Here is a 24,202-nt window from a genome sequence, read left to right as displayed (position 1 = left end):
GTACTTGGCATCACTGGAATTGCAAGGAGACGGGCAATAGCAGATGTCTGCAGGCAAGCAGAATCAGTATCAAAATGGTTATGGCAGATGAGAGAGCAGCAGTGGACAGCTTATCAGTGTCTGGTCGAGGTTTGACTTGTCCTGTGACTTGTACTCAAATTAATCCTCTCCTTTTAGGTATGTCAGACTATCCACTTCACATAATTAAGCCATCTATATATACTGAAAATGCTGGTAGAAAACACATTTAGCGATAGTTCGCCTGTCAAATTTATATAAATTTAAATACGGGCTACATATGCTACCCAAGACGGGACTAATTAGAAAAAACGTGAACTTGCCACTTACTTAATTGCGCTCTCGCCGGTTAGATTGGTGTTGACATATGATGTTCATTATACGACTTTTTCTTTATATGAACTAATCGCAATCGTGTTAAACCCATGTATGCCTAGCGTCTAGAAAAAGGCCTTGGCAACAGCGAAGACCCATATGAGACGCCGCATGATGCTTTGACGTTTGCTTAAAGGAATTTTTGTAAGAAATATTCTAATTATAGAAATAAATATACTAAACATCGATAATTTGAGAAATAACTTGATCCAATTCAGAAGGATGGGAGAGTCCACTAGGCATAAATGGGTTAATTTGTTAGAATTCTATGTAACACGATAATGCTGCATGTACATGTAAACAGCTTCGGTGACGTACATGCAACTATGTCATTGCATATACTGTGCGCAGGCCTGGGCATACAGTTTAAATGGAAGTTTGTCAATGAAGCTAACTAAACATTAACTCTATCATATATATATTATACTATTCAAACATATTTAAAATCATAAAGACAAATACCAAACAACAAAAACCTAACTATCCTCAGTCCATTCGTAGTACTAGAACTAATAACTCGATCCATATTAGTTGCATATTTATATGTGGATGGACATAGCTCTATTGTGATGTTTTTTCTTAAATGTAATCTCAAGATAAAATACTATAATTCCCTAAAGACAAAGACCTAAAGGTTTATAGGCACACAACTAACGAGCTTTACCATACATTACTTTTCTTTGCTAGGCAAATAAAACAAGAACATTGATTGTTTTTCAGCAGAAATATTCAATATGTAAAGCCGTTTGTATAGGTCCCTACATCACCATACAACTGACAATCTGCGTGACACACGAAGCGACACACGACAGGCGATATATCGTGGTAAATGTCGCGTGTCGCTTCCTGTGTCGCCCAAAATATCGTGTGTCGATTCGTGTGTCGTTATTTTTAAGGATGACACACGAAGCGACACACGATAGTTTGGGCGACACACGAAGCGACATGCGACATTTTATCATTTAAATGTCGCCCTTTTTCCTCGAATGTCGTGTGTCGCGGTCTAATTTCAGACCGCGACACACGACACACGAAGCGACACACGACATTTTGGGAGACACACGAAGCGACACAAGACATTTGTACTGTTCAAATATAGCTATAATTATATCGCATTTAAAGCTAAACGTGATATAGACCTGAAACTTGGAATAGGTGAAGGGCATTAAGATTCACCCCTGTGTGTCCGTCCATACGTCTGCCCGTCCGTTCGTTCGTGGTGAAAGCTATTAGTGATATTGAATTGAAACTTCAAAGGCTGAAAGATATCATTGAGAAGTGCAGTGCAAAAGAACCATTAATCTTTTTTAGTTATTGCCCTTTTTAATTTTATACTTGTTTTTTCATGATCAATTGAAAACTGTACGGGATATAGACTTGAAAATTAGAATGGGTGAAGGGCTATAAGAGTCCGTCCGTCCGCGGTGAAGGCTATCATTGATACTGAATAGAAGCTACATAGGCTAAAATATATCATTGAGGGGGAGTGCAGTGCAAAATAACCATTGCCCTTTCTTGCATATTTTGTAGTAATTGCCCATTGTAAATGTTATTCTTTTTTGTCATGAATATTGCTTGAAACTTCATATGCAAAACATATCCTTGAGCAGAAGTCCAGTGCAAAGGAACCAAATGTTAATGCTTTGCTTGCCTTATGTCTGGAGCATAACTGGAAGTTATAAGTGATATTAACTTGTTACGCCATAGGCTGAAGAAAATCATTGAGAAAAAGGTCCTGGGTAAAAGAACAATAACTCTACCTTGCACACTGAGTAATTGTCCTTTGTAAGTTTTAATACTTGGATTCTGTCTGTAGCGTAACTTGAAAAGTATAACCTAATTTTGTGATAAGTGTTAATCAGCGGGGCATCCGTGCCCTATGGACACATCTAGTTTAATTTGAAACGGTCTGAGACAACTTTGGTGAAAAAGTTATATATGCATAATGGATTGCGTTTGTTAACTGTGTTCAGTCACTGGTAATGCACTAGACGACCAGTCCTATTTCGAGTCACTTATCATTGGAAACTGTTGCTGTCCAATGAACCCTGTTTGCTGTTGCGTAACGAGTTGCATCTGAACTTTCTTTTATACCTATATGATAAATAACGATAGTGCGATGAATATAGGACTGTAAAAGCGAAGCTGTTTTTGTTCATCAATGACTGATAAAAACACAAAACATACAATGAAATAACGAACAAAGAAGTTTTTTAAACAAATAAAAAACTGACTAACATGTGTATGGAACAATCTATAACGCTTCACAACATCTATTTTACCCCTGCAAAAAATGCACTAAAATGGTTCTAAATTGTTTGCGAATCACACCAATTGCCTTTATTACACAAACACCGGTATTAAATTATTATTTTGTTATGCTATTGTGTTTTTAAATTTATTTAAAACAGACATGATGTGGTCGTTTTATAGTTTGTGGCTAATTAGTTTACGGCTTTCGATGACAAAGTATCCGTCCACTTGAACAATCTCTGCAGTGTCATCTCCAAAACAACTGTGAGTACATAGACAAGTTAAGCACCTATGGATTCGTAATATTGTTGCTAAGAATATGTGCTGCAAGAAACATTCGAAATATTTAATGTTTTTGAAAAGCAAAAACAAAAAACAAATACCCGTCCTGTCGTTTGAGACACCATTTTAATCCGTTGAAGACCCACAACAATATATCACGTGATCATAGACCCCTGACACTTGTCGTAAATATGCTCTCCTCATCATTGAAGTTTCTAATGCTTTTTAATGTCCCCGGATCAAATGATCGGGGGCATATTGTTTTTGGCCTGTCTGTCTGTCATTCAGTCATTCTGGCATTCTGTCGTTCTGCTCCAAAACTTTACCTTACAGTAAAGTTTTGCAATAACTTTTGAAATATTGAACATAGCAACTTGATATTTGGCATGTATGTGTAACTCATGGAGCTGCACATTTTGAGTGGTGAAAGGTCAAGGTCATCCTTCAAGGTCAAAGGTCTAAAACAAAGCAAAAGCAGCGTATAAGGGGGCATTGTGTTTCTGACCAACACATCTCTTGTTATTCCAAAAATGATTTTACATTTGAAGTAAGTAATAATTTACTCTCTTAGCGTTTTTAAATTTAATATGGTTATCACATATCTTACACCTTATAGTTAATTTCTGTTGATTGGTAAGACATAAGTATAGCATTATTCAGTTATTTTTATGCTATATTTATATATATATAGTTTTTTTAAATTCTTCTGTTCTTTATGCATACACAACCAATCGGTACAGGTTGGGTCTTAACACCCACAAGATCGTCTCTCTTTTTCCTGCACTTGCACGAAGATGCTTTGAACTAAACTAGAAGTAATTGATATTTGTTAATTTTTACATTGCATTGTGTCTCAAAGTTGTAACATTGTAATTGTTGCTCTGGTTATTTCTGAACATTGATTAATTGAATCGTAATTGGATTGAACACATACGTTCTCTATTGTTTCCGTTTATTTTTATTTACGATCATATGAGGTAAATTTCTATTTACACTAATATGTTGTTTGAATATCGCTGTGCAAAGTGTGAGTTTCCAGTACCCACAAACTTGTTTAAACCACAATGCTTATCATTGACCTTTCCAAGGCGTTGATCCCAGCTTTATTCTATGACGTTTGTATTTTTGTGTGTATTCTTTCGTTGTGTGCCGTGCTGTTTTGGCAATTGGTCACTTGCCATGTATAAAGGACTAAGCATGTTTATTGATGAGAGTTTAAAACATCTTGGGCAGCCGGAGTTTTACTTCTTTATATTTAAATAACAGCGTCTATTTATATACATTTCTAGCGTTAGGGCGCAGATGTATCAAGAGCATTTTTATTTTTCGTACATTTTTATAGTATGGTGCATTTGTAAAAGGGTATAAACCTTGAGACCTACTGAAGTCTTTTGACATTTAATTTTAGTATTTTCAATTAAAATCGTACATTATACTGCGCTTTATTTTTCATTATTTTTCCACCCTGTTAGCAGTTTAATTGTGGTCAAAATCTCAAATTGAAGTTCTGTTTTTAAACCAGTATAAGGTCGACGTATGAGCATATTTTCCTATATCTATGCTCGTCTAAGTAATATATACGAATAATGATTACAATCATTATATTAACTACAACAAACGTAGCAGCATCTCAACGCAAAATCTATCCGATGATCTGGTTTCTAATTGTAATTGCACAGAATTGTGATGATTGTTTTTGATTCATATGTAAATCTTCTCAGCATAAACAGCTATGATATATTTGTAAACATTATTATCTAGCTCTGATTTTATTTTGGAGCTCCTATTCAATTATTCAATGTAATTAAAAGCGCTTTTGGGATGTTGCCTAATATTCAGTCGAAAAGAGGAATAAACCTAAATGTTAGAAATTTAAGCCATTAAAATAAAGATAGACCAACGTCATGTTAAATACATGTGCTAAAACGTTTCCAAAAAGTAACTGTGGTCTGTAGTCTTGCGTAAAGCATTGTGTCGCTTTAAATCAATTACTTACAGTATTTGAAAATGTGCGAAGCTATCAAATGGCACTTATAGTATTATTTCTTAGCAATGGTACAACAATAACAAACCTTGTGTTATTATTTATAACAGCATCGAATGGGTTTTGTGGAAAGAATGTACAATTCACTCAGTATTGACAACAATGCATTGGACTTCTTTAGTGGTGAAACATTTCTCTTGAAATAGCTTAATGAGTAGCTGTTAATGTTTCTCGGTAAAGCCAATGGGACCTTGAACAAATTTCTTCAAAAAGATGTACATGAGTAATACGATAATTATATTGACTCACTAGAACACATGCCATTCAAACACTGACGACATTACCGTCGCACTCTTCTGTCTTACAAATAGATGTTTATTTCCAGTTATGTAAACTGAAATCGGCACATTTTGTTTATGTTTCTTTGGACGATGTGGGCATTTAAAATCATACTTTCGAGAAGCCTTCCTCTTTATTGCCATAAATTATCACCAATCGAAAACGAAATTATGACACGCATGTTTGGTTTTTATGCTTAATTTTATTTTAAGTAACAGTACACCATTATTTTATTTCCTGTCAAAAGCAATGTAGAGATTTGCGTAAAAGGTGAAAAGAAGTCTACATCTTCAGTAGCTGCGTTTGATTTTTAATTATAAACCAATCGATATATCAATCAACCAATTATTAAATAGAAACCTTAACAAGTATGACAGAGACGTGTGTCAAACAAAAAAGAAAATTCGTCGGATGTTATCGCGTTCTTCGTTGAAAGCCGGAACATGCCGTGGGTAAAATTTATAAATCAGTATCGTTTTATCGGTACGCTCGTATGCACACTCGCTAATCACTTAGGCGACCTGGATTCGATTCCTGCTCCTGACGCATGTGAGCTTTTTTGTGGTCATCATACCGGACAGGTGAGGTTTCCTCCGGGTACTCCACACCGCCCCCACAGCACAATACGACATCAAAATATCTTTCATTTAAAGTTTCTGAAAATCTTTCAAACGTTAGCTCAACTTCCGTGAGTCTACACTGAATAGGAAGGAGAGCTTGGACTTGCGCTCGGTCCTCACAAAAGCTTAAAGAAACCCGACCGTCCCTATTTTTTGGAACCTTTACATGTGTTTTACGTTTCATAGAAAAAGATCTTTGTTTTCGATTTTGTATTCTCAGAATATTTTTTGTATATGGAGAAGATGTGATAAGGAGATTTGGAAGATTGTTATAACAAAATATCAAAGTTTCAGTCGGAAATAGCTTGTGTATAGTATACAAAAATTGTCAAATAAAAACGTTAAGCCGACGTACATATCCTGTTTTTGGCGATATTAGTTGAAACTAACAACTTTTTTACGCAGGGGGACCTAACAAACTTAAAGTACACACGTACAGACTCATCGAAACGTTGATTTCGTTAATTAATTTTTTAACATGAATGACATCGAATACCAAAATTGCAAATCGAATAATTACATTTATATTTAATCGAATATTTTTATACTTTAAAACCAGGTGAGCTACGTAGCTTATCATCACATTTTTATGCTGTTAACTAGAAAGATGTGTTTGGGCATAATTATTAACCATTTGAAATTTTTAATTTATAAAACAAAATGCATATGCAGCTAAATGTAATTTCTAACACTTTTAACAAACGTAACTTCATACAAATATTAAAGAAAATAAATATACTGTATTGAATGCTGAAAATTTTAATTACAACTTTTTTCTATATAAAGCTGTACTTCAAATCAGTCAACTCGTAATGCCTGTTATCATAACTTAGTATCAGTAATTATGACAACACACTGCCCAATCAACGTTTTGGGTATTTCTATGAACTTAAGAGTATCAAGCATTTAGCAGTATGTGTGTGTGAATTATGCATTATTAATTAGAGTGTACTTAAGTGGGAAACATCTGCATTGAAGGCAATATACATTATCTGAATGTAGTGTATATTCATGAAGTACTATATGCATTCTCACAACAATACGGCGGTACCATACCAATTATTTTGATCACAGTAGAGTATTCAGACGTGTTAATCTATCAGAATGCATTCGTTTGGAATTAATATTTCTACATGAACTTTTCTATTTGTTAATATAAAATCTTTTAAGAGCAATTACTCAAACATAAATCATTTGCCCGGAGACACATGTAGAAATGCGCATCATATATTGTGGTTCCATAAAATCCATTAAGTTGTTTCTCAGAAGTGGCGAGGAATGTATATGTATATTGCAGAAATATTCAAAGTACAAAACGTCAGATAGATATAATTGAACCGGAACGATATTACTTAATCCGCATCTCCTCTTGGTAGTTAAGGATGTTTTTTAGTTGAATAAATCGGTTTCAATAGTTTCTGGAATTGATTCGGGACGGACGAAATGACGAGGGACCTCCTCTTTTTATGCACAAATGTGTTTACGGGTTTGAATTTTATATGTCCTTACCTGTTTTGTGAATGTCGATCATCCATTTTCTTGTATATAACAGAGAGGCAGCCGAATATGAACAGAGAGGCAGCATTTTGACAGAGGCCACCGATATGCATCTACACCGTGTACTCGAGAAAATTATACCTAATGCTGGAAATGAACACATGAGCAAACTATAATGGAACTAGTTTCGTGAATTGAATATATGCCTAACATGTGTGTTTAAAATCCTTTACAGATTAATGAAACGTAAAAATTATTGCTTATTTAAGCATGTTGCAGTATTTGTGTGTTACATTGTGCATTGTCTTGGAGTTTACACTTGTTGAAAACATTATCATTGAAAAGCAATAGTTTGTATTACCGGCTTTGATTTTTTTATTAATTTTGATGTATAATTATGAGTACTATATGTATTTTGCACAACAATACGGCGATACCATACACATTTTTATGTTCACAGTTGAACATTTAGACGTTCTAATCTTTGAGAATGCGTACGTTTTAAATGACTACAGTACAACCTGTGTTAGTAGCCACCTCTGTTTTCAAACACCTGTCATAAGCAAGCACAATTTCCAAAATGACCTCATATACTGCAAATGCATCTCTATTAAGCAGCCACCTGGAATAATTGGTCAGATCTGCTGCTACCCATAGATGGCTGCTTAATACAGATTCAACTGTATTTGTAATTTTACTTCACTATTTGTTGATATGTCGATATGTTTGTTGCCTTCTATTAATAAAATGTAAGGGGGTGAAACTCAAGCTGTCTGGCAGTATAGCACTCTTATTATCCAAAACGCATAAGAATGTACATAAAATCGATTACATATGATTTATCAAGAGATTCTATGTCGACGGAAAAAGAAAGATGCGTTCACATATTTCGACATAATGTCATTTCTATAACAAATAAAAATATTAAGCGTAGGAGAAGAAGCTTAAACTGTAATAATATTGCCCTTCATACAATAAAGTGACAGTCCTGAATATTCGTTTTAATGAATGTATAACACAACAATTATGAAATCGCATAAAAGAATTTAAGAGAGAAACATTCATTATCACTAGAAAGTATTGAATAGTACCAATTATATAATTTTCGCGCAATCAATTTGAAAATGGATCAACAATAAGACTAAACCGTCCAAATAATTTATTTACATCACACTATTGTGGTTTTTTTATTATAGCGTTGTCGTATTTATATTGTTAAAATTTAAATAAAATAACTACACCATTGAGAACAGTAATGCATGAATTCTTACTCAAAAGCAGCATTAAGGTGCTATGATTGCTAACATTCACTGCGTGGCGGTTTTCGGTAAGAAAACAAAACTCTGTGTTTTAATTTTGTAGAAATTTTGAAATGTATTTCTTAAGCCTAAATCAGCTAAAGAACGTTATATAAACTACACTATCAAAAGCGGCGTTCGAAAAAAATTCTTTACAGGGTCAAACCCACAACATATATTATTAGTTTTGGAGAATAAATTCCATATATTTTAAATTTCGCCCTAAGCCTGGATTTCATAACCTTATACATAATTATTTTTCAAAAAATCATGAAACATTCATTTAACATTTAAATATATATATATATATATATATATATATATATATATATATATATATATATATATATATATATATATATATATATATATATATATATATATATATATATACGTAGCATGTTGTTTCATCCTTCTAAAGACAGTAATCATTACCTAGGAAATGCACATTTGTAACATTAATAAAGTAATTTGAGCTGACTACCATTTAATTAAAAGTGTTGGCGTTTTAAATCAGTCTTACCATAGTTCTTCAAACATCAGCAACTGGATCAACTTCAACAACAATAACAACAACTTTATGTGCTGGAAATGATGGGAAAGACTTTTGAATAGGTATGTGCTATAAAAAAAACTTTCTTCATAAATAGTCTGTTTCAAATGTTTGCTTGTTAATTCTCACAACCGATGTTCACATTTCATACTAAGTAAAATACGCTACGAGGAGGAAATGATGACACTATTTGAACTTGACATAACAAACATGTTGGCCAATACGCGATGCCTTGTTTGCGGTGTCACAATAAACAACTAGAACAGCTGAATTATTATGTTGTGGTGTACATTTATCTCTGTCAAATGTGTTGGTGTCATTGTACTGTTTCAGGTAGATAATTTATGCCAACGAAATGTCTATCGAGGTTTGGGTTATACGACGATGTTTGTATGTTGATTATATATTAAGAATTCCTGCAGAAGAGATAATACAATACTTTTAATCATAAATCATAATAAATCATAATTGATCATAACGATATTATTCATAATTATAATAATAATAATAAAATAATAATAATGACAAAAATTATTAAACAAGAAGAAAAACTTTGATGAACGTTAACAAACTACGTTTTATACAGCATATCGACATAATCTATTCGTTTATCCATCATTTTGCATTTCCACGCTCACGTAATACATGCTTCATGCCATGATCAATCGTAATCATAATAAACAACACCAATTTATATAAGATAACAAAATGCTTTGTAATTATTGCCGAAACACAATTTTTCAACAAACTCTTCCTAATCGAGTGGTTGTTGATGTCTTAATTCGCTTCTTGCACCAACCATCACACGCAGACCAGAACAAATAAACTAATCCTTTAATTTAATGTAAGTGTATTTATAGGTTATTAGACGTTTCACTGAATAATACGGAGATATATTTTGACGAGCACACAGTTTGACGTCATATTGGACGAGCCGTTAGGCGAGTCAAATATGACGTCAAACTGTGTGCGAATCCAAATATATCACGTATTGTACAGTTTAAACGTTTAATAAGCTTTTTATTATATATCCCTTTCTTCAGCTCATTGTTTCATTTTAATTTTTAATTTAAAATGTTTTTATTGCATCTTTGCTATTTTCAAGACAAGCGCCCGTGTGAGTCGATTGTAGTACATTCGGAAACTTTTTCTCGGTAACGGCTTTTATCGTTATACAACAATTGCTTAGTGCACTTGTACTCAACTGTCCAATATGGAAAAAATACAGACTTTTTGGATCCAATACCGGAATATATTGGACGGTCACGTGGTACATATGAAGAATGCCGATTGGATGAATTTATTAGATATAGAATATATATATATTATATTTATATATTTATATATATATAAATTTATATATAATGTTATATTGTTATATTCATCTTCATATTTTAAAAATGATCAGGATCTAAACAAAGATCGAAAAACACTATTTGTTTGTTTCTTCATAATATCCTTTGTTAAGACGGATACATCAATTGCACGTTCTGTGTTTGTGTGTGTATGAAGGAAGGGGTCATTAAGAGAAGAGACATATACCGAAAACAATGAAATATCTAATAAATCAACCAACTCAACAACAACAAGTTAATGTAAAAAGACTGCGAACGTGATGTTTGCGAGCTTCACTGATTCACTTCAGGATGTTACAGACCTTTACATATATCACGGTCGAGAGTATAAACACAGCGGTTGTTTTAGTTTTTCAAACAGTCATTAAAAAGGCTTCTCGGACCGGTAAGTAACACGACTTCATTATTATTCAACGAAACAAATATAATTCACTGTCTTTGTTCTACACTATAACTAGTTTGTTATTAATTAAAGATAAAATATACATATTTATTAATTAAAGTTTTACAGCGCATATAATCAATTGCTTTTTCTTTCCGGTAACAATTTTATAATTTTTATATTGACTGAGCTTCCAAATGGAAATACCAAATTCTGGTAACCCGAGTTATAAAAAAACAGCACAGCTGAGTTTTACGGAAACGTTTAGACGAGTCGTTCGCACACGTTACTCCAACATTTATATGAAATATTTTGAAGTTCTTGCAACGTATCGATACATTATCTTTGACATTTATATTAATATTTTGAAGAAATAATGTTCGAAATCGTCTCTAATTGGTCAGAAACCAACTATTTGAAGTTCTCATATGTATGCATCAAACCGCTAGGACGTAAGCGTGCCAATCGTGATACAACGAATATCTTTGGAAATCTACAAACTAGTGTTGCAATTAAGCGTTTGCTGATCCAGAGTCTTAACCCTGCGTGTTGTATTGCCATGATCATGCATCAGAACATGTAAGCGCGCGTGTTGTACTGCCTCAGATTGCTGAAAAACGCACGTGTGTTTCATTCCCTTGTCCAAGAGCGACAAATACTAGTTTATTTGATTTCGTCACAATAGCTCGAAAATTAAAAAAAAAATTAGATTTATGTAATCGCAATTATAACGGTAACTATAGTTTCCTAATATGTGATATTGTTTTGTTCGGACTTCTTTTTTCTTTTTTAATATTTAGTAGTTTTACAATCCGAAGGCGTCATATTTGTCTCTCCAGTTTCAACGCCGGATTGATCGCCAGAATGCTTCGTCTTCTACTGCCATACGTCGTTGTAATAGTTCTGTTCGCCGGACTCACTCACGGTATTTTAGTGTTGTAATAGTGACCATACACTGTTTCCAGATATAAGTTCATACATGATGTTTCCTTGTTGCATTTACTGATTCAATAATCGTGTTACTAACTTTGTTATTAATTTTCGGATACAACAAGTAAAGGGCCATATAATAATTACTGTTTTCTTCATAAAAAGATATGTTACCATGTATGTAACAAGCATTTGCTGTTCTCATTGTGAAATAATAAAATTTCTAGTGCCTTCACATGATTTTAGTATTTATATTTGTACAATTGAAATACAAGCAACATGTTTTATATTACAATATTTTATTACTTTCCTTTGCACTACATATGACTGATCTAAACATTCGTTTGTGTGTGCTCTATCTTTATATAATTAAGGTAATTTAATAGAAAGATCAGTGGCTTACGTATTAACATGTGGTTTTCACTTTAAACTGTTTATTTAAATGTTGTCTTTTTTTTATACAGGGGGAGGTAATAAACAACGGGAAGGACTTGGTAAGTATGCCATCTTGCGACCGCATTTTTTGTTTAAATTCCATTTAAAAAGTATTTAATTTCGGAACAAACAGAAAAAGAAAAAACGAACAAGTTGAAAGTAAATAAAAAGACCGATTCGAAAATGGTTAATGATAAAATCCATCTTAAAATTGTGTAGCTACTATAATGTATGTATCTATCGTAATTTTTTGAATTATCAGGGCGCAGACGTAGGCCCACAACTGTTCTGCCAACAGTACCAACAGTGCCGCCAATTGGTGAGGTGGCACAGCTGTTTTATCGCTTTATTTTCTTCACAATATTTTTTTTTTCTGTAAAAGTAAAACGTATTGTCCACATCATACGGCAAAACCCCAATATTTTGTTTTGAAGAAGCATATTTATTAAGTCAATTATAGTAATTCAGAAATAATATAACTTTCATTAGTGGTCCATACGTGTTCTTCATTTAAGGACATGTTGAATCTAGTCTATAACATGTATTTGCTATTATCCCTAGTGAATTGAATTATATATAATGCCGTCATTTAAACAGCTCTCTGTTTCTGCCCACTGTTAGATGTGTGCCCTGGTCGGTCCCCGTGTCTACCACAACCGTCCATCGACTGTGTGACGACTTACCAGTACGATAAAGTGAATGGCACTGGATGTCTGTCCGGCTGCACGCACTGGTGTTGCTCCACCGTGGAGGCACTTCTTCCCACGTGTCCCAAGACGAGCCCGGACGACGCGTACTGTGTGGCCACTAATATCGTCAGCTACACCATTCGAGGGCGCGAATGCCCTGTGTACTGTGGATGCGTTCCGGACTGTTTGAGATTAACATGCTGAACGGAAACAAATGACAAAATTTTTAGACCAACAAACGATTAGTTGTTTTAGTTTATTCATTAGGGGTGTCAATTTTCCGGATTATTCCGGAAATCCGGATTTGAGCCGTCCAGGGTTGATTTTGAGGTGAATGTAAATTCGTCCAGGGTTGATTTTGAGGTGAATGTAAATTCGATGAGTTTGTTTAAGGGGGGTGGGGGTAGGGACAAAATTCTTTTAGTGCGGGATCATTTCAGAACGAGTATTGTTATAGCATCGTCGGCATTTCGGACATTTGCGCTTGGTACCGATTTAATTTATTGATATCTGATAAGCGGCTGGCACTGACATGAGCAGTAACAAAGTAAAGCACTGCAATATCATATTTTAAAACAATATGTTAATCAAATTATATATTGACTGCGTATTTGCTAGGTTACTGGTTACTGGTTTTCATTTTTTGCAGTCAAACGATATGCATATTTTATTTCATTTGCAAATGATGTATCGGGACATGTTTTCGGACAGTGGTTTTCGGATACGGTATGGTTTGTCGATTTTAATTTAATTTTGAAGTTCTTAATATGATTTGTTTAGAATGACAAATACACATGCGGTGTTACGGATGGTTTGGTTTATAATATTTCGCATTGTACTCACCAGAAATTGCACCTAGAAAGACTATAAAAAAAGAACAATAAGCTAGGACTCGGGGGGGGGGGCCTCTCTTCCCTTTATCCTAAGGCCTCAGACTCTCGGCTTAATTTTCCGGATTTCAAATTTGGGACAATTTACACCCCTGGACTCTAATAAATTTTCATGGAGATGTACTGCGCGAGTAAATTGTAAATTTTATATCACTAGTTTGGAAAGATAACACTCCATGCGTGAAGGGAAATAAACCTTATTTGATTAGTGGAAGAGAAAGTTTAGTTAAAGACATTTTGTAGTTTGTTTTTTCTTGCTGTTATTGGGGGAGGTACTTATATTAACCTTTCGATTACGGGAGTTATAAATAGGACGGTGGGTGGGTAGGGGGTTTTCCTCAGCGTCCCGAAGTCCCAGCATTGGTAGAAAAAATTAAATTAGGCCGAACGAGGCGCTCGAATCAACTGTAACGTCTACCTACCTCCATCTGTGAACAACGTTAAACGGACTCTCGCGATCAAACAATCTTTTTCTGAGGCGCATTTTCAAACTGCAAATTATTATAGTTCATTTCACTGACAAACCGCTATCTTAGACTTTTTAGAATTCTGGAGAATATTATTTTATCTTCAGACTAATGAATACTTTTCATTCTTAAGTAAAAGAATTGATAAAAAATGCACGATGTCTTTTCAAACAAAAAGTATATTTATTATATGCAGGATAATATAACAGGATAGTTTAATTCGCAAAATATAACCGAGAATATAAGATTAAAACTTCCTCTGTGTTCCTATTATCTTTTGCTTTCTTTGAATTTGTGGAACAGCGATATTCTTCAGTTTCGTATTGTATTGGTGACAAAGTCACTATAACAATAATTAATTAATTATTTGGTAAAAGGTAAAGGGGTTTTCTCAATAAAAAGATTCAACAATGATGCATACAATGAGGTGGTGTTTTATACAAAACCAAACTCATGTCGATAATATTCTATATCATGTCCTATATTTATTTAAATCACATTCATTTTGTGTATATTCCTTATCACGGGCCGAGTCGTGTCTTAGTATTTGGATATTGGCTTAACACCAAACCTGTGCTTTGCGCTGATCGTTACATGGCTGTGAACACAGCTTTCGACATGATTTTGTTAAATGTTGGGCTGCGGAAAAGAATTTATTGTATAGTATAGGCAATGGGCCTTTGCATGAAATAAATAAACCAACGGACAAGACTTTCTCACCTGATAAAGAGTATGATGTTTTTATTTTTACCAATACATTTGTAACAAATAAACCCTAAACAAATAAAACCAAAAAAGCTACTGTCATGCTTTGATGATAAGCCAATCAAGTAATAAACTATCTTTGTTTTAAATTGGTAGGAATTAAAAAGTAAGACACAAGCAAACATCATTTCATATTTTATAATATGTCCATAATATAACTATTATATTTTTGTTTAAAAACAATGCTTGATGGAAATTCAAAATGTTTTTCATGGGTGATTTTACCATTCCGTGTGTGATCGTTATAACATAAAAGCAACAATATTTGCCTTAACATTTAATGCATTTGCAGTTAGGTGAGACGTTAACTCATTTTTTCAGACCAATACAAACCTACAGAACGCCCTAATATGTCGCTTGAGGCAAATGTAGATGAACATTTATTGTACAGCAAATCACTAAAGCGTATGCAGTAATGCTTATGATAATTCAATCATATGTTTGACCAATGACTACCCACAAAGATACAAAGCGTGTTATCGTGCATTGTGAATTTCATATTGTTCTGCTTTCATGCAGGTTTACCCATGATGGCAAAAACATCCGACTGTGTTATAGAAAGTATAAATAGAAGGTTGCACACGTGTTTTAAATTTAATATAATAATACTACAAAAATAACTGTGTTTTACTGTCTAAAAACAGCGTGGTAATACATTGCGATACGGTATGGGGTTTATAATAAAAGTTATATAAACTAATGTAGGTCGAAAGCCATTGGTAATTTAACAAAATTCACAGACAAATCTTCTGAAAACCGTGATTTAGGAGGGCACAGATGTGACACGTGCTTGTTTCAATATATTTCGTTCCAAAGACATGTTAACTCGTTTACACGACTTATTAGGTTGTGTGCATGATGTAACTAAGTCATCGGAACTTAAACAAAGTCTTGATAATGGCTTCGTAACAATATAAATATCTCGGAACAAAAACATAACTTACCCGTTGGAACAAAACAGTCGTGGGGGCGACTTAAATAACTCATGGTAATCATTTAATCAACAAAACAGATTACACGAAGTTTGGAAACATTTAAACTGTCGAATCTGACAGATTATATCAACTTGTTCGGTCGTCTACGTGAAAAGTAATAATTTTCTTTAAAGATCATGTTACAACTGTTCCGCAACAATCCCATCTACTTTTCATTACCTAGACATTGTATTTGTGTATACATTCGGTTTTAATGGTGCACACTTGTGCATAATTCAAACAGACACAATACATAAATGTGTTTTGTCGCATTACAGCAAAGCATTCAGATAGCAATGAGAAAATAAATGGAGTCTCGTTTTGGAAAACGGGGCTTAATGAATGTGCGTAAAATGTCGAGCAAGATAAGCCTATGTAGTCAGCACAGGCTAATAAGGGACGACACTGTCCGCTTTTGTGGATGTTTTCGTTCATATGATATGTAGTTTTAGAGAAAATCCTCTTAAGTGTCTTCCCATATTAACCCATGCGGATTGCACAGGCTAACCTGGCGTGACTCTTCACATTAAGCTCAGATTTTGCAGAACGAGGCTCATATGTGCACCCTGGATTCGACGATATAGCGGTTAATGCCGGCTTTTGATAACCAAGCTAGTGTATTTGTAATAAAGAAACTTTCCCTACTTAAGCTATTTCATTTCATACAGATATCATGCAACTTTTGCTGTGTTATAACGCATGCATTTACCATTACAGTCTTCAATACGACAACATGTTAACTAACGATTACATTTGGTAAAGCGAAATGTTTGTATACATTCGTCAACATCATCAACCAATTCTACTTTATTTCAAATAAGCAAAGTGCATAGTAAATGTACATTCAATTAGAGGTGGCAGTTAATTTTATTTAATTCTTAACAGTTGCTTTGGCACAAATGTAAAGCTTCTGTTGAAGACCAAATTGCGGCAGTATTAATCCTGTAAAATTGGTTCTAGTTCTTCGATGCGCGGGGAACCACTGCGACAACTTCGGCAACATGCGCAAATATAATCCCGAACCACGTCGTCTAACAGACAGAACACGAAGAAGTTCCAGAACCCTTGCCAACTGTCACCAATGCTTTGCATGATGAGTAAAACCTTTTGGGTCAGACTGATTTCTATCGAATCCATGTTGCCACTGAAGATAGCGATAAAAAATCTGACTGTACCCCATAATCTCAACAAATACAGGCTGATGCAGTAATAGAGGATCTTGTTATTTTGGGGTCGAATTTCGGAGAGGTCTATGTTTGTAGAATTGCGCGGGGCGTCGTCGTCGTGTGCCTGAATTGTTTATGAATCAGTTTTACCATGAGAGAAAACATCTTTATTATTGAATCGTTAAACCTACAAGCATGTAATATGGCCAGTAAAATTGTGTAAATGAACTGAATGAATGGCATTTCCTATGAAACAAAACACAAACAAATTGTATAATAGTCTTGAAACAAACTGGATGCATTTGATTCGTTTAAAAATCAACGATTACTGGGTGATTATTTGAAAACCAATCTGGTATTTCCATCCAAATCTAAATGCTCTGAAAACTACTCTAATCTAAACTACAAATTAAAACACGACCGATATGCATACCGTCTCGTTTAATTTACAATACTTTGCAATCACGAACACAAGTGCGGTAAGCAAGTAGCAGGCGATTTCCCAGAATTTTCCCGCCAATAACATCCAGACTGTCTGAGTGCGATTAGACAAGGAGCTTCTTATCCAGCACCAGCCCCCTGTCCCTACAGAGTTGTTGGCCCCTAGGACATCCATTCCAATGGCCACCGATGTTATAATCACTGCAACGAAAAACTGGTTTACACTTTTACCGCGTTCTTTGAAAACGTGGCATCATGCATTGCGTATAGTGCCATCCCAGATTGGTCTTTGCAGTCCGTACAGGCTTATCAGTGACGACACTTTCTAACTATATGGATTTTCGTTAGAAGAAACCTCCTTTAAAAGAAAAACACCATACAAGCAGAAAGTGTCGTGCCTTATAAGTCTACGAGGACTATATCGGCTAATCTGGGACAATATTTTACGCACATACATCAAGCCCGGTTTTCACAGAGCGATGCTCATTTTTATAACGTATCATGAACTCCATGTCCCCAGAGAGTTGTTGAACCCTCGCGCGCGCATACCAATTACAATTGTTATATATGCTGATTGGACATTTTAAATGTCCAGTGAATAAATGTTTGTTGAAATGGTTGCCAATCATCCCGGAAGGGATTTTATGATAAATGCTCTCAATGCATCGATGAAATAATAGTAATAACAAAAAGCTAAAAGTAGTAATCAAATACTATGCATGCCGTGTTTGAAATTCAGTAGTCAAATCTTGTATTTTGAATTCCAACTTGAATAATTGATATAAATATCGCTAAATGTTCGAACATAATTGCATAATATGTAAACAGAATAGCATGTTTGTGTTTTTTTGTAATCTGTTTATACAGGGTGCAGGACCACGTGACTTTGTGGGGTTAACAATTGAACGTTAATGGATGTAAACTTATCGGTGTGTGGTGCTTTTTTTCAAATAACTTTTTACAAAAATTGTTAAGAATTTAAGCTTGTGCATAATAGACAGTTTTAAGCTGCTTATGACAATGTGAAATACGCCAGAATAACTTTGTTTAATAAGCCTAAGACATATGCAATTACATATTCTTAAATCTTAAAATATCTGCACACAAAGCATGAAAAACGTCATTTATGCACTAAAGATTTTTGCAAATGTATTTCAATAACTTGAGATATTTGCAAAAATACAGTTTTTAACTGTTGATTCTACACCCTGTAGATGAAATGGACTCATTTTTACACCAGCCACCACATCGAAAACGTGTATTTCGTAGATATTTTAGCGTGCTGTATATCAGGGTTGTAAACACAGAACGGCACTTGCTTTGGACAAAGGCATACATATACACATATGAACCTCGTTTTGAGAAAAAAAGAGCTTAATGCATGCACGTTAAGTGTCAATCCAGATTGGACTGTTCAGTCGCACAGACCAATCGAAGACCACCGTGTATGCTGTTATGTCATTTTTCGTTTCATGGAAGTCTCTTTTTAGCGAAAATAAATTTAGGCGGACAATGCCGTCCCTGATAAGCATGTGTGGACTAATCCGGGACGACACTTTACGCACGTGCATTAAACCCAGTTTTCCCAGAGTGATATAATATATCATTTACAACTCTTTAGTCTGAATCTACACATATTAAGTACAAGTACATATTTACCTGGAATCCCAGTGCAAACAAGGTTGTAAAATATAAGCCCCTTTGCAGACGAGATTCCTGTTTGGACTCTCAGTTGCTGACACAAAATGTAAATCGCGATGGCAGAAGTCCAGAAGAATGACGCCATACTTGCAGACGTCGTTATGTAACTCTGTGCTATGCAAACGGCGTCGGAGTGATTGAGATTCGTACACGGGCTGACCGTTCTCTCTAAGAACATGTAGCGGACGCCACCGATCAAATTGCCGGCTGCATTTAAAAAGTCGGCGGCACTTAAGAATAGTAATAACCTTCGTGAAAAGGTTCGAATTACCGGTAGTTTGAGGTACGTCCAGAAAATGACACAACATCCAACGATCGACGAAAAGCAGCTCATGAACAGTAATCCGAATGTGTATCCAGGCACAAAATCCAGACAGTCGTACAGAGCGGATTTGTTTAAAACATCCATGACGAATGGTCAACGGTTAATCGTTGGACTTATTTCCTGTTTATTAAGCTGTTTCTCTGTAACATGACATCCGCCTAAAAGAGTTAAAAAATTGTTTGATAGTTAAGCAATACCTTTACATTTCAATACTTAACTTGTATGTCTTCAACCCTCCGCGATAAATGTCCATCTTCATGAAAATAGGACTAAAACAAATTGAGGATAACACGCATTTAACTTAGTTTTTTTATTTATTTTATTTATTAATTTTTTATTTTTTTTATTTTTTTTTTTTGGGGGGGGGGTGGGGGGGGGGGGGGAAATAAACACGACACACGTTTTACTAGCAAAAATATTATCTTAATATTGCATACCTGTAACGGGCTGGATGTATGGCTTATCTATAACAAAAATATGAGTGTTTTAAACAAAATACCTGTTGCATTTGCTTAAAACGAGGATAAACATGAGGTTATCGACAGTGAACACTATCTTCGCTTACGAAGGGAAATACAGCACAGCCTCTTAAAACGGAGCGAAAACTACAGCGTTCAAACAAATTAAAATATGAAGGTGGGTGTGTCTTTTCATTGCGGAAAGTCAATACATAATTGGTTCGGGTTTACATTACACGAAGAATGTGAGTTGGCATTCAGCCACTTTTGCAGCGGTGGATTATGAACAGGCTGAGTAGGTATCGGATATCCTCGTTGCTCGATTTTAGAAAATACGTGTACCAAATCTAGAAGAGGTTAGAGTATATTTTAAAAAATGCAGGTCATTGCAACATTTACTTAAAGGATCTATAAAGGTGAAGATCCGTAATTATTTACCGATTTTTAAATATTTTTTTCATATTTTATTTATAAAGGTTATCAAAAAACAATATATATATATGCTATTGGACACTACAATAAAAAATGAGCAATACAACTTGTTTTGAGCTCAAAATAAAGTGTCCTCCAAGTCAATTGTGTTTACAAACAATCAGTTTATTTACATCGCTGTTTACTCGGAAAAGAGAAAGTGAAAGTGACTCAGGTCACCAAAAATATAACGATGATTTTTAACGTTCACCCACAAAGTAAGTCTCTTCTAAATGGTTAAAACGTTTGTAGTGATCTAATAAGTTACTTTCTGCTGGTTAAAAGTTGTTTAAAATTGAATTAAAATTTAATTTTCTTTCGGCTATTTTTAGAATATGTCACCGCTCTGAGGCTACACATCACGTTAGTTGCAAACATTTCTTCCAATTATGAAACGGGTTTATCTTCCATAATTCTTGACAACGTTGTACGTAAGCTGTTTTATTAGCAGTTTTTATGCAAGAGTAACTGAAATCCGGTAAAAATCAGACCAGTTGATATGCATAATAATTGGATTTGTCACCTTTATAGAGCCTTTAAAATCAAAGTTAAGAATCGTGCAATCCAATAAAATTTAGTGACAATCATTGTAGTTGGACCTGACTGCCCCATCAACTATGTACATTGTATACTTTAACCACGAACTTCAAAGTATGTACCATTATATACGATTATACAATTTTACTGTAGGATCCATTTTGTAAAGAATTCGTTATGAAACGACTACGCGGATACATGAACTTACCTTGCTGAACCTATACCAGTTTACTAATATATGATCGTTAGCCGCGTTCTGGGAAAACTGGGCTTAATGAATTTGCGTAAAGTGCTGTCCAGGATCAGCCTATGCAAACTGCATGAACGACACTTTCCGTGTGTATACACTGCTTCGTTTAAAGGAGGTTTCTTCGAAAATCCGTGAGAAAAAGTAGGCGACAAGCTTCGTCCCTTATTAGCCTGTGCTTACTGCACAGAATAATATGGGTAGACACTTAACGCATATACTTTAATCCAAGTTTTCCCAGATTGCTTATTTACTAAGCCAAAAGTACTGAAGTCCTAATAAACATTCAATGACACCCAAAGCGGTTGATCACTATAACAAGTAAAAAGAATATTATTTAACTTTCAAATATAAATAGAAAAACTGTAAAACAATGATAACACTGAATGAACTGGGATTTTGAAATAAACTGTTATAATGTACTCTGTCTAGCCACATTTAAAGTTTGTCAAAACAGATCAATAGATAGCACACGCCAGCAACAGTTATTTGCGCATGCGCTTTACAAGGCTTACAAATACATTGATATAGATATATTATAGCCATTTGATTCCGTATTATCAATAGGCATATGAAACTGGACTTTGGCGCACTCCATACGAAGGAAACTACTGTATTACAGTGCTCTTACATTTAGAATTTCATGTCATTGATTTTATTTGTAATCTAACTTCACACAATCGAGTCTCAATCTTAGAAAACCTGATTTTATAGAAAAAACATCGATGAAAGGAAGTCTAATCGAAAAGAAAATATAGTCTAGGCCGAAAGTGTCGTCTCTGATTAACCTGTGCGAACTACACGGGCTAATCTGGGACGACACTCAACGAACATGACTTTAGACCTGTTTTCCCAAAGCGAGACTCATAAAGCAATTGTCAAGCTTATTGCTCGGGAAGTGAAGAGTTAATGAATAGCCACAAGTTTGAATTTGCAAGACTATCTATTTCTTCAGATATATTAAATGATATAATTGTAATTCGAATATTACCGTTGAAATTCAAATATTAGATACAAAGTAAATAACACCATGCGTGTATTGATGTTTCATTCAACAGCATTGAATTCATTGCGATACGCAAAAAACTTATCTACTCAATATATTTGAATTAAGTAGCCAAGAAGCATACCACTTAAAATCGAAAGTGTGCATTGTATTCTATTCTACAAAAAAAAAGAAAACAATAACTTACTTACCACAGTCATATTACATAAAACAAATATAAACGCTTTCCAAAACAGATTAGTCCGCATTGTACACCGTGTACACACTTTAGTTTTATACACCCCACGTTAAAATTAGAAAGAACAACATATTTTGAGGTGAGGCCCAATAATTAAAGATGCGTTTCTGGGAACAAGTGAATATACATCGGGACAGGTTCTTTGACACTTTTTGTATGTTGCAAGCTTGAAGCATGTGACGTGTGTTTTGTTTACACATATTGTGCAGATATGTCCCGTATCCCTCTTGGAATGTTTGTGAATTGCGGTGGGGGACATGCATAACTGTAAAAACTTTACATTTGATCCTCGCTCTGGTAAAACGGGTCCAAATACATGTGAGTTAAGTGTCGTTCCAGATTAGTATGTGCAGGCCGCACAAGCTGACCAGAGACGACACTTTCAATCTTTATGGTGTTTTTCGTGTTTCGTTTGAGTGTAATCGGGTTAATCTAAAATATGCAAATAATTTCATGTAGTTTTTGTTTATAATATATGTCTATGAGTAAGGATGACAGTTTACATATAATGTTGACAAAATGGTTGATGGCACACTTGAAATGTCTTAAGGCTGATAACAGAAGTGTGGTCTGGGTTACACGTACATCGGATTTCCATCGCCCGCCACAACAAACACCGGAAACCAAGTCATATCTGTTTATCCGTTTGAGCAACATGAATAGCTCTAATGCCAAGTTATAAATCATCGTTATGCTGAAGACGTTTCGCTTCATATCACATCGATGTCATGGACACCTAATTTACATAAAGCACGTATGCGCATTTCGGAATCAGCTTTGTATTGTATACATCTTTCTTCCGGGTTCCGGAGGTCAGTGTTTCTCTATTGCTAATGAGCATGCACAATGTGAGACACTAAGGGGTCTTTCGAATGGCCTTGTCGTTCAAAATGTAAAAAAAACAATGATTCATCCAATCTCGTTTTTATAATAATCAAAATATATTATTAGTTTTGAAGGAACTTAAGTTTCAAATATGCGAGTTAAAGGGACCTTTTCACGTTTTGGTAAATTTACAAAATTAAAAAATGTTTGAGATTCGCAAATATTTAATTATGACACCTGAAAATTATGAAACATTGCAATGCGAAACGATTTAATAATTTGGAGAGTTCTGTTGCTGTCGTTATTTTTTGCGATACTACGAGGATTGCTTAAATTAAGTATAAAATACATCAATGCTGGTATGAGCACGGATGGCCGAGTAGCTTTTACTCCAGGGGTCAGTGGTTCGAGCCCAGTTGAGGGTTACTTTTTTTCTTTCTTTAATTTTATTCTTTTTTTACTGGAGCTTTTTAGATCGATTTCTTACATGTATCAACGTAAAGCATTTAATGACAAACGACAATACATGCCAAAATCTGTGAAAAAGTTCCTTTAAAAGAAAAACAAACAAAAGACATGGAAAAGATGGGCTAAATGCATGTGCGTATACATGTATTGTCGTCAATATTAGCCTGTGCCATTGCAGATATGAATCAGGGACGACACTCTCCGCTTTTATGG

At 34.6% G+C, this 24,202-nt stretch overlaps 2 protein-coding genes across 16 annotated transcripts in view; one reads left to right on the top strand and one right to left on the bottom strand.

Annotated features, from left to right (window-relative positions):
- Nucleotides 1-13,270, top strand: part of LOC127874278 (uncharacterized) — an 83,344-nt gene extending 70,074 nt beyond the window's left edge. The window contains exons 1-5 of one of the 2 annotated variants that reach the window (XM_052418516.1): nucleotides 10,859-10,959; nucleotides 11,796-11,881; nucleotides 12,351-12,380; nucleotides 12,584-12,640; nucleotides 12,943-13,270. In XM_052418516.1, the coding sequence (XP_052274476.1) occupies nucleotides 11,821-11,881; nucleotides 12,351-12,380; nucleotides 12,584-12,640; nucleotides 12,943-13,214 (420 nt within the window). In that variant the 5' untranslated portion in view covers nucleotides 10,859-10,959; nucleotides 11,796-11,820 and the 3' untranslated portion in view covers nucleotides 13,215-13,270. Of the gene's footprint in view, nucleotides 1-10,858; nucleotides 10,960-11,795; nucleotides 11,882-12,350; nucleotides 12,381-12,583; nucleotides 12,641-12,942 lie in introns of those variants that run through there. The other variant, XM_052418517.1, reaches the window with a different exon arrangement.
- A 3,630-nt stretch (nucleotides 13,271-16,900) lies between these two features.
- Nucleotides 16,901-24,202, bottom strand: part of LOC127874273 (G-protein coupled receptor 157-like) — a 169,207-nt gene continuing 161,905 nt past the window's right edge. For 4 of the 14 annotated variants that reach the window (XM_052418507.1, XM_052418502.1, XM_052418505.1 and 1 more), the window contains 4 exons: nucleotides 20,177-20,203; nucleotides 19,373-19,897; nucleotides 17,706-17,914; nucleotides 16,901-17,396 (listed from right to left, as the gene is read on the bottom strand). In XM_052418507.1, the coding sequence (XP_052274467.1) occupies nucleotides 17,043-17,396; nucleotides 17,706-17,914; nucleotides 19,373-19,823 (1,014 nt within the window). In that variant the 5' untranslated portion in view covers nucleotides 19,824-19,897; nucleotides 20,177-20,203 and the 3' untranslated portion in view covers nucleotides 16,901-17,042. Of the gene's footprint in view, nucleotides 17,397-17,705; nucleotides 17,915-19,372; nucleotides 19,898-20,176; nucleotides 20,204-20,428; nucleotides 20,635-21,413; nucleotides 21,852-22,645; nucleotides 22,778-24,202 lie in introns of those variants that run through there. The other 10 variants (XM_052418500.1, XM_052418503.1, XM_052418506.1 and 7 more) reach the window with 10 other exon arrangements.

The sequence above is a fragment of the Dreissena polymorpha genome, chromosome 3 (assembly GCF_020536995.1).
Source record: "Dreissena polymorpha isolate Duluth1 chromosome 3, UMN_Dpol_1.0, whole genome shotgun sequence".
Lineage (NCBI taxonomy): Eukaryota > Metazoa > Mollusca > Bivalvia > Myida > Dreissenidae > Dreissena > Dreissena polymorpha.
This window is presented reverse-complemented; position numbering and strand designations above follow the sequence as displayed.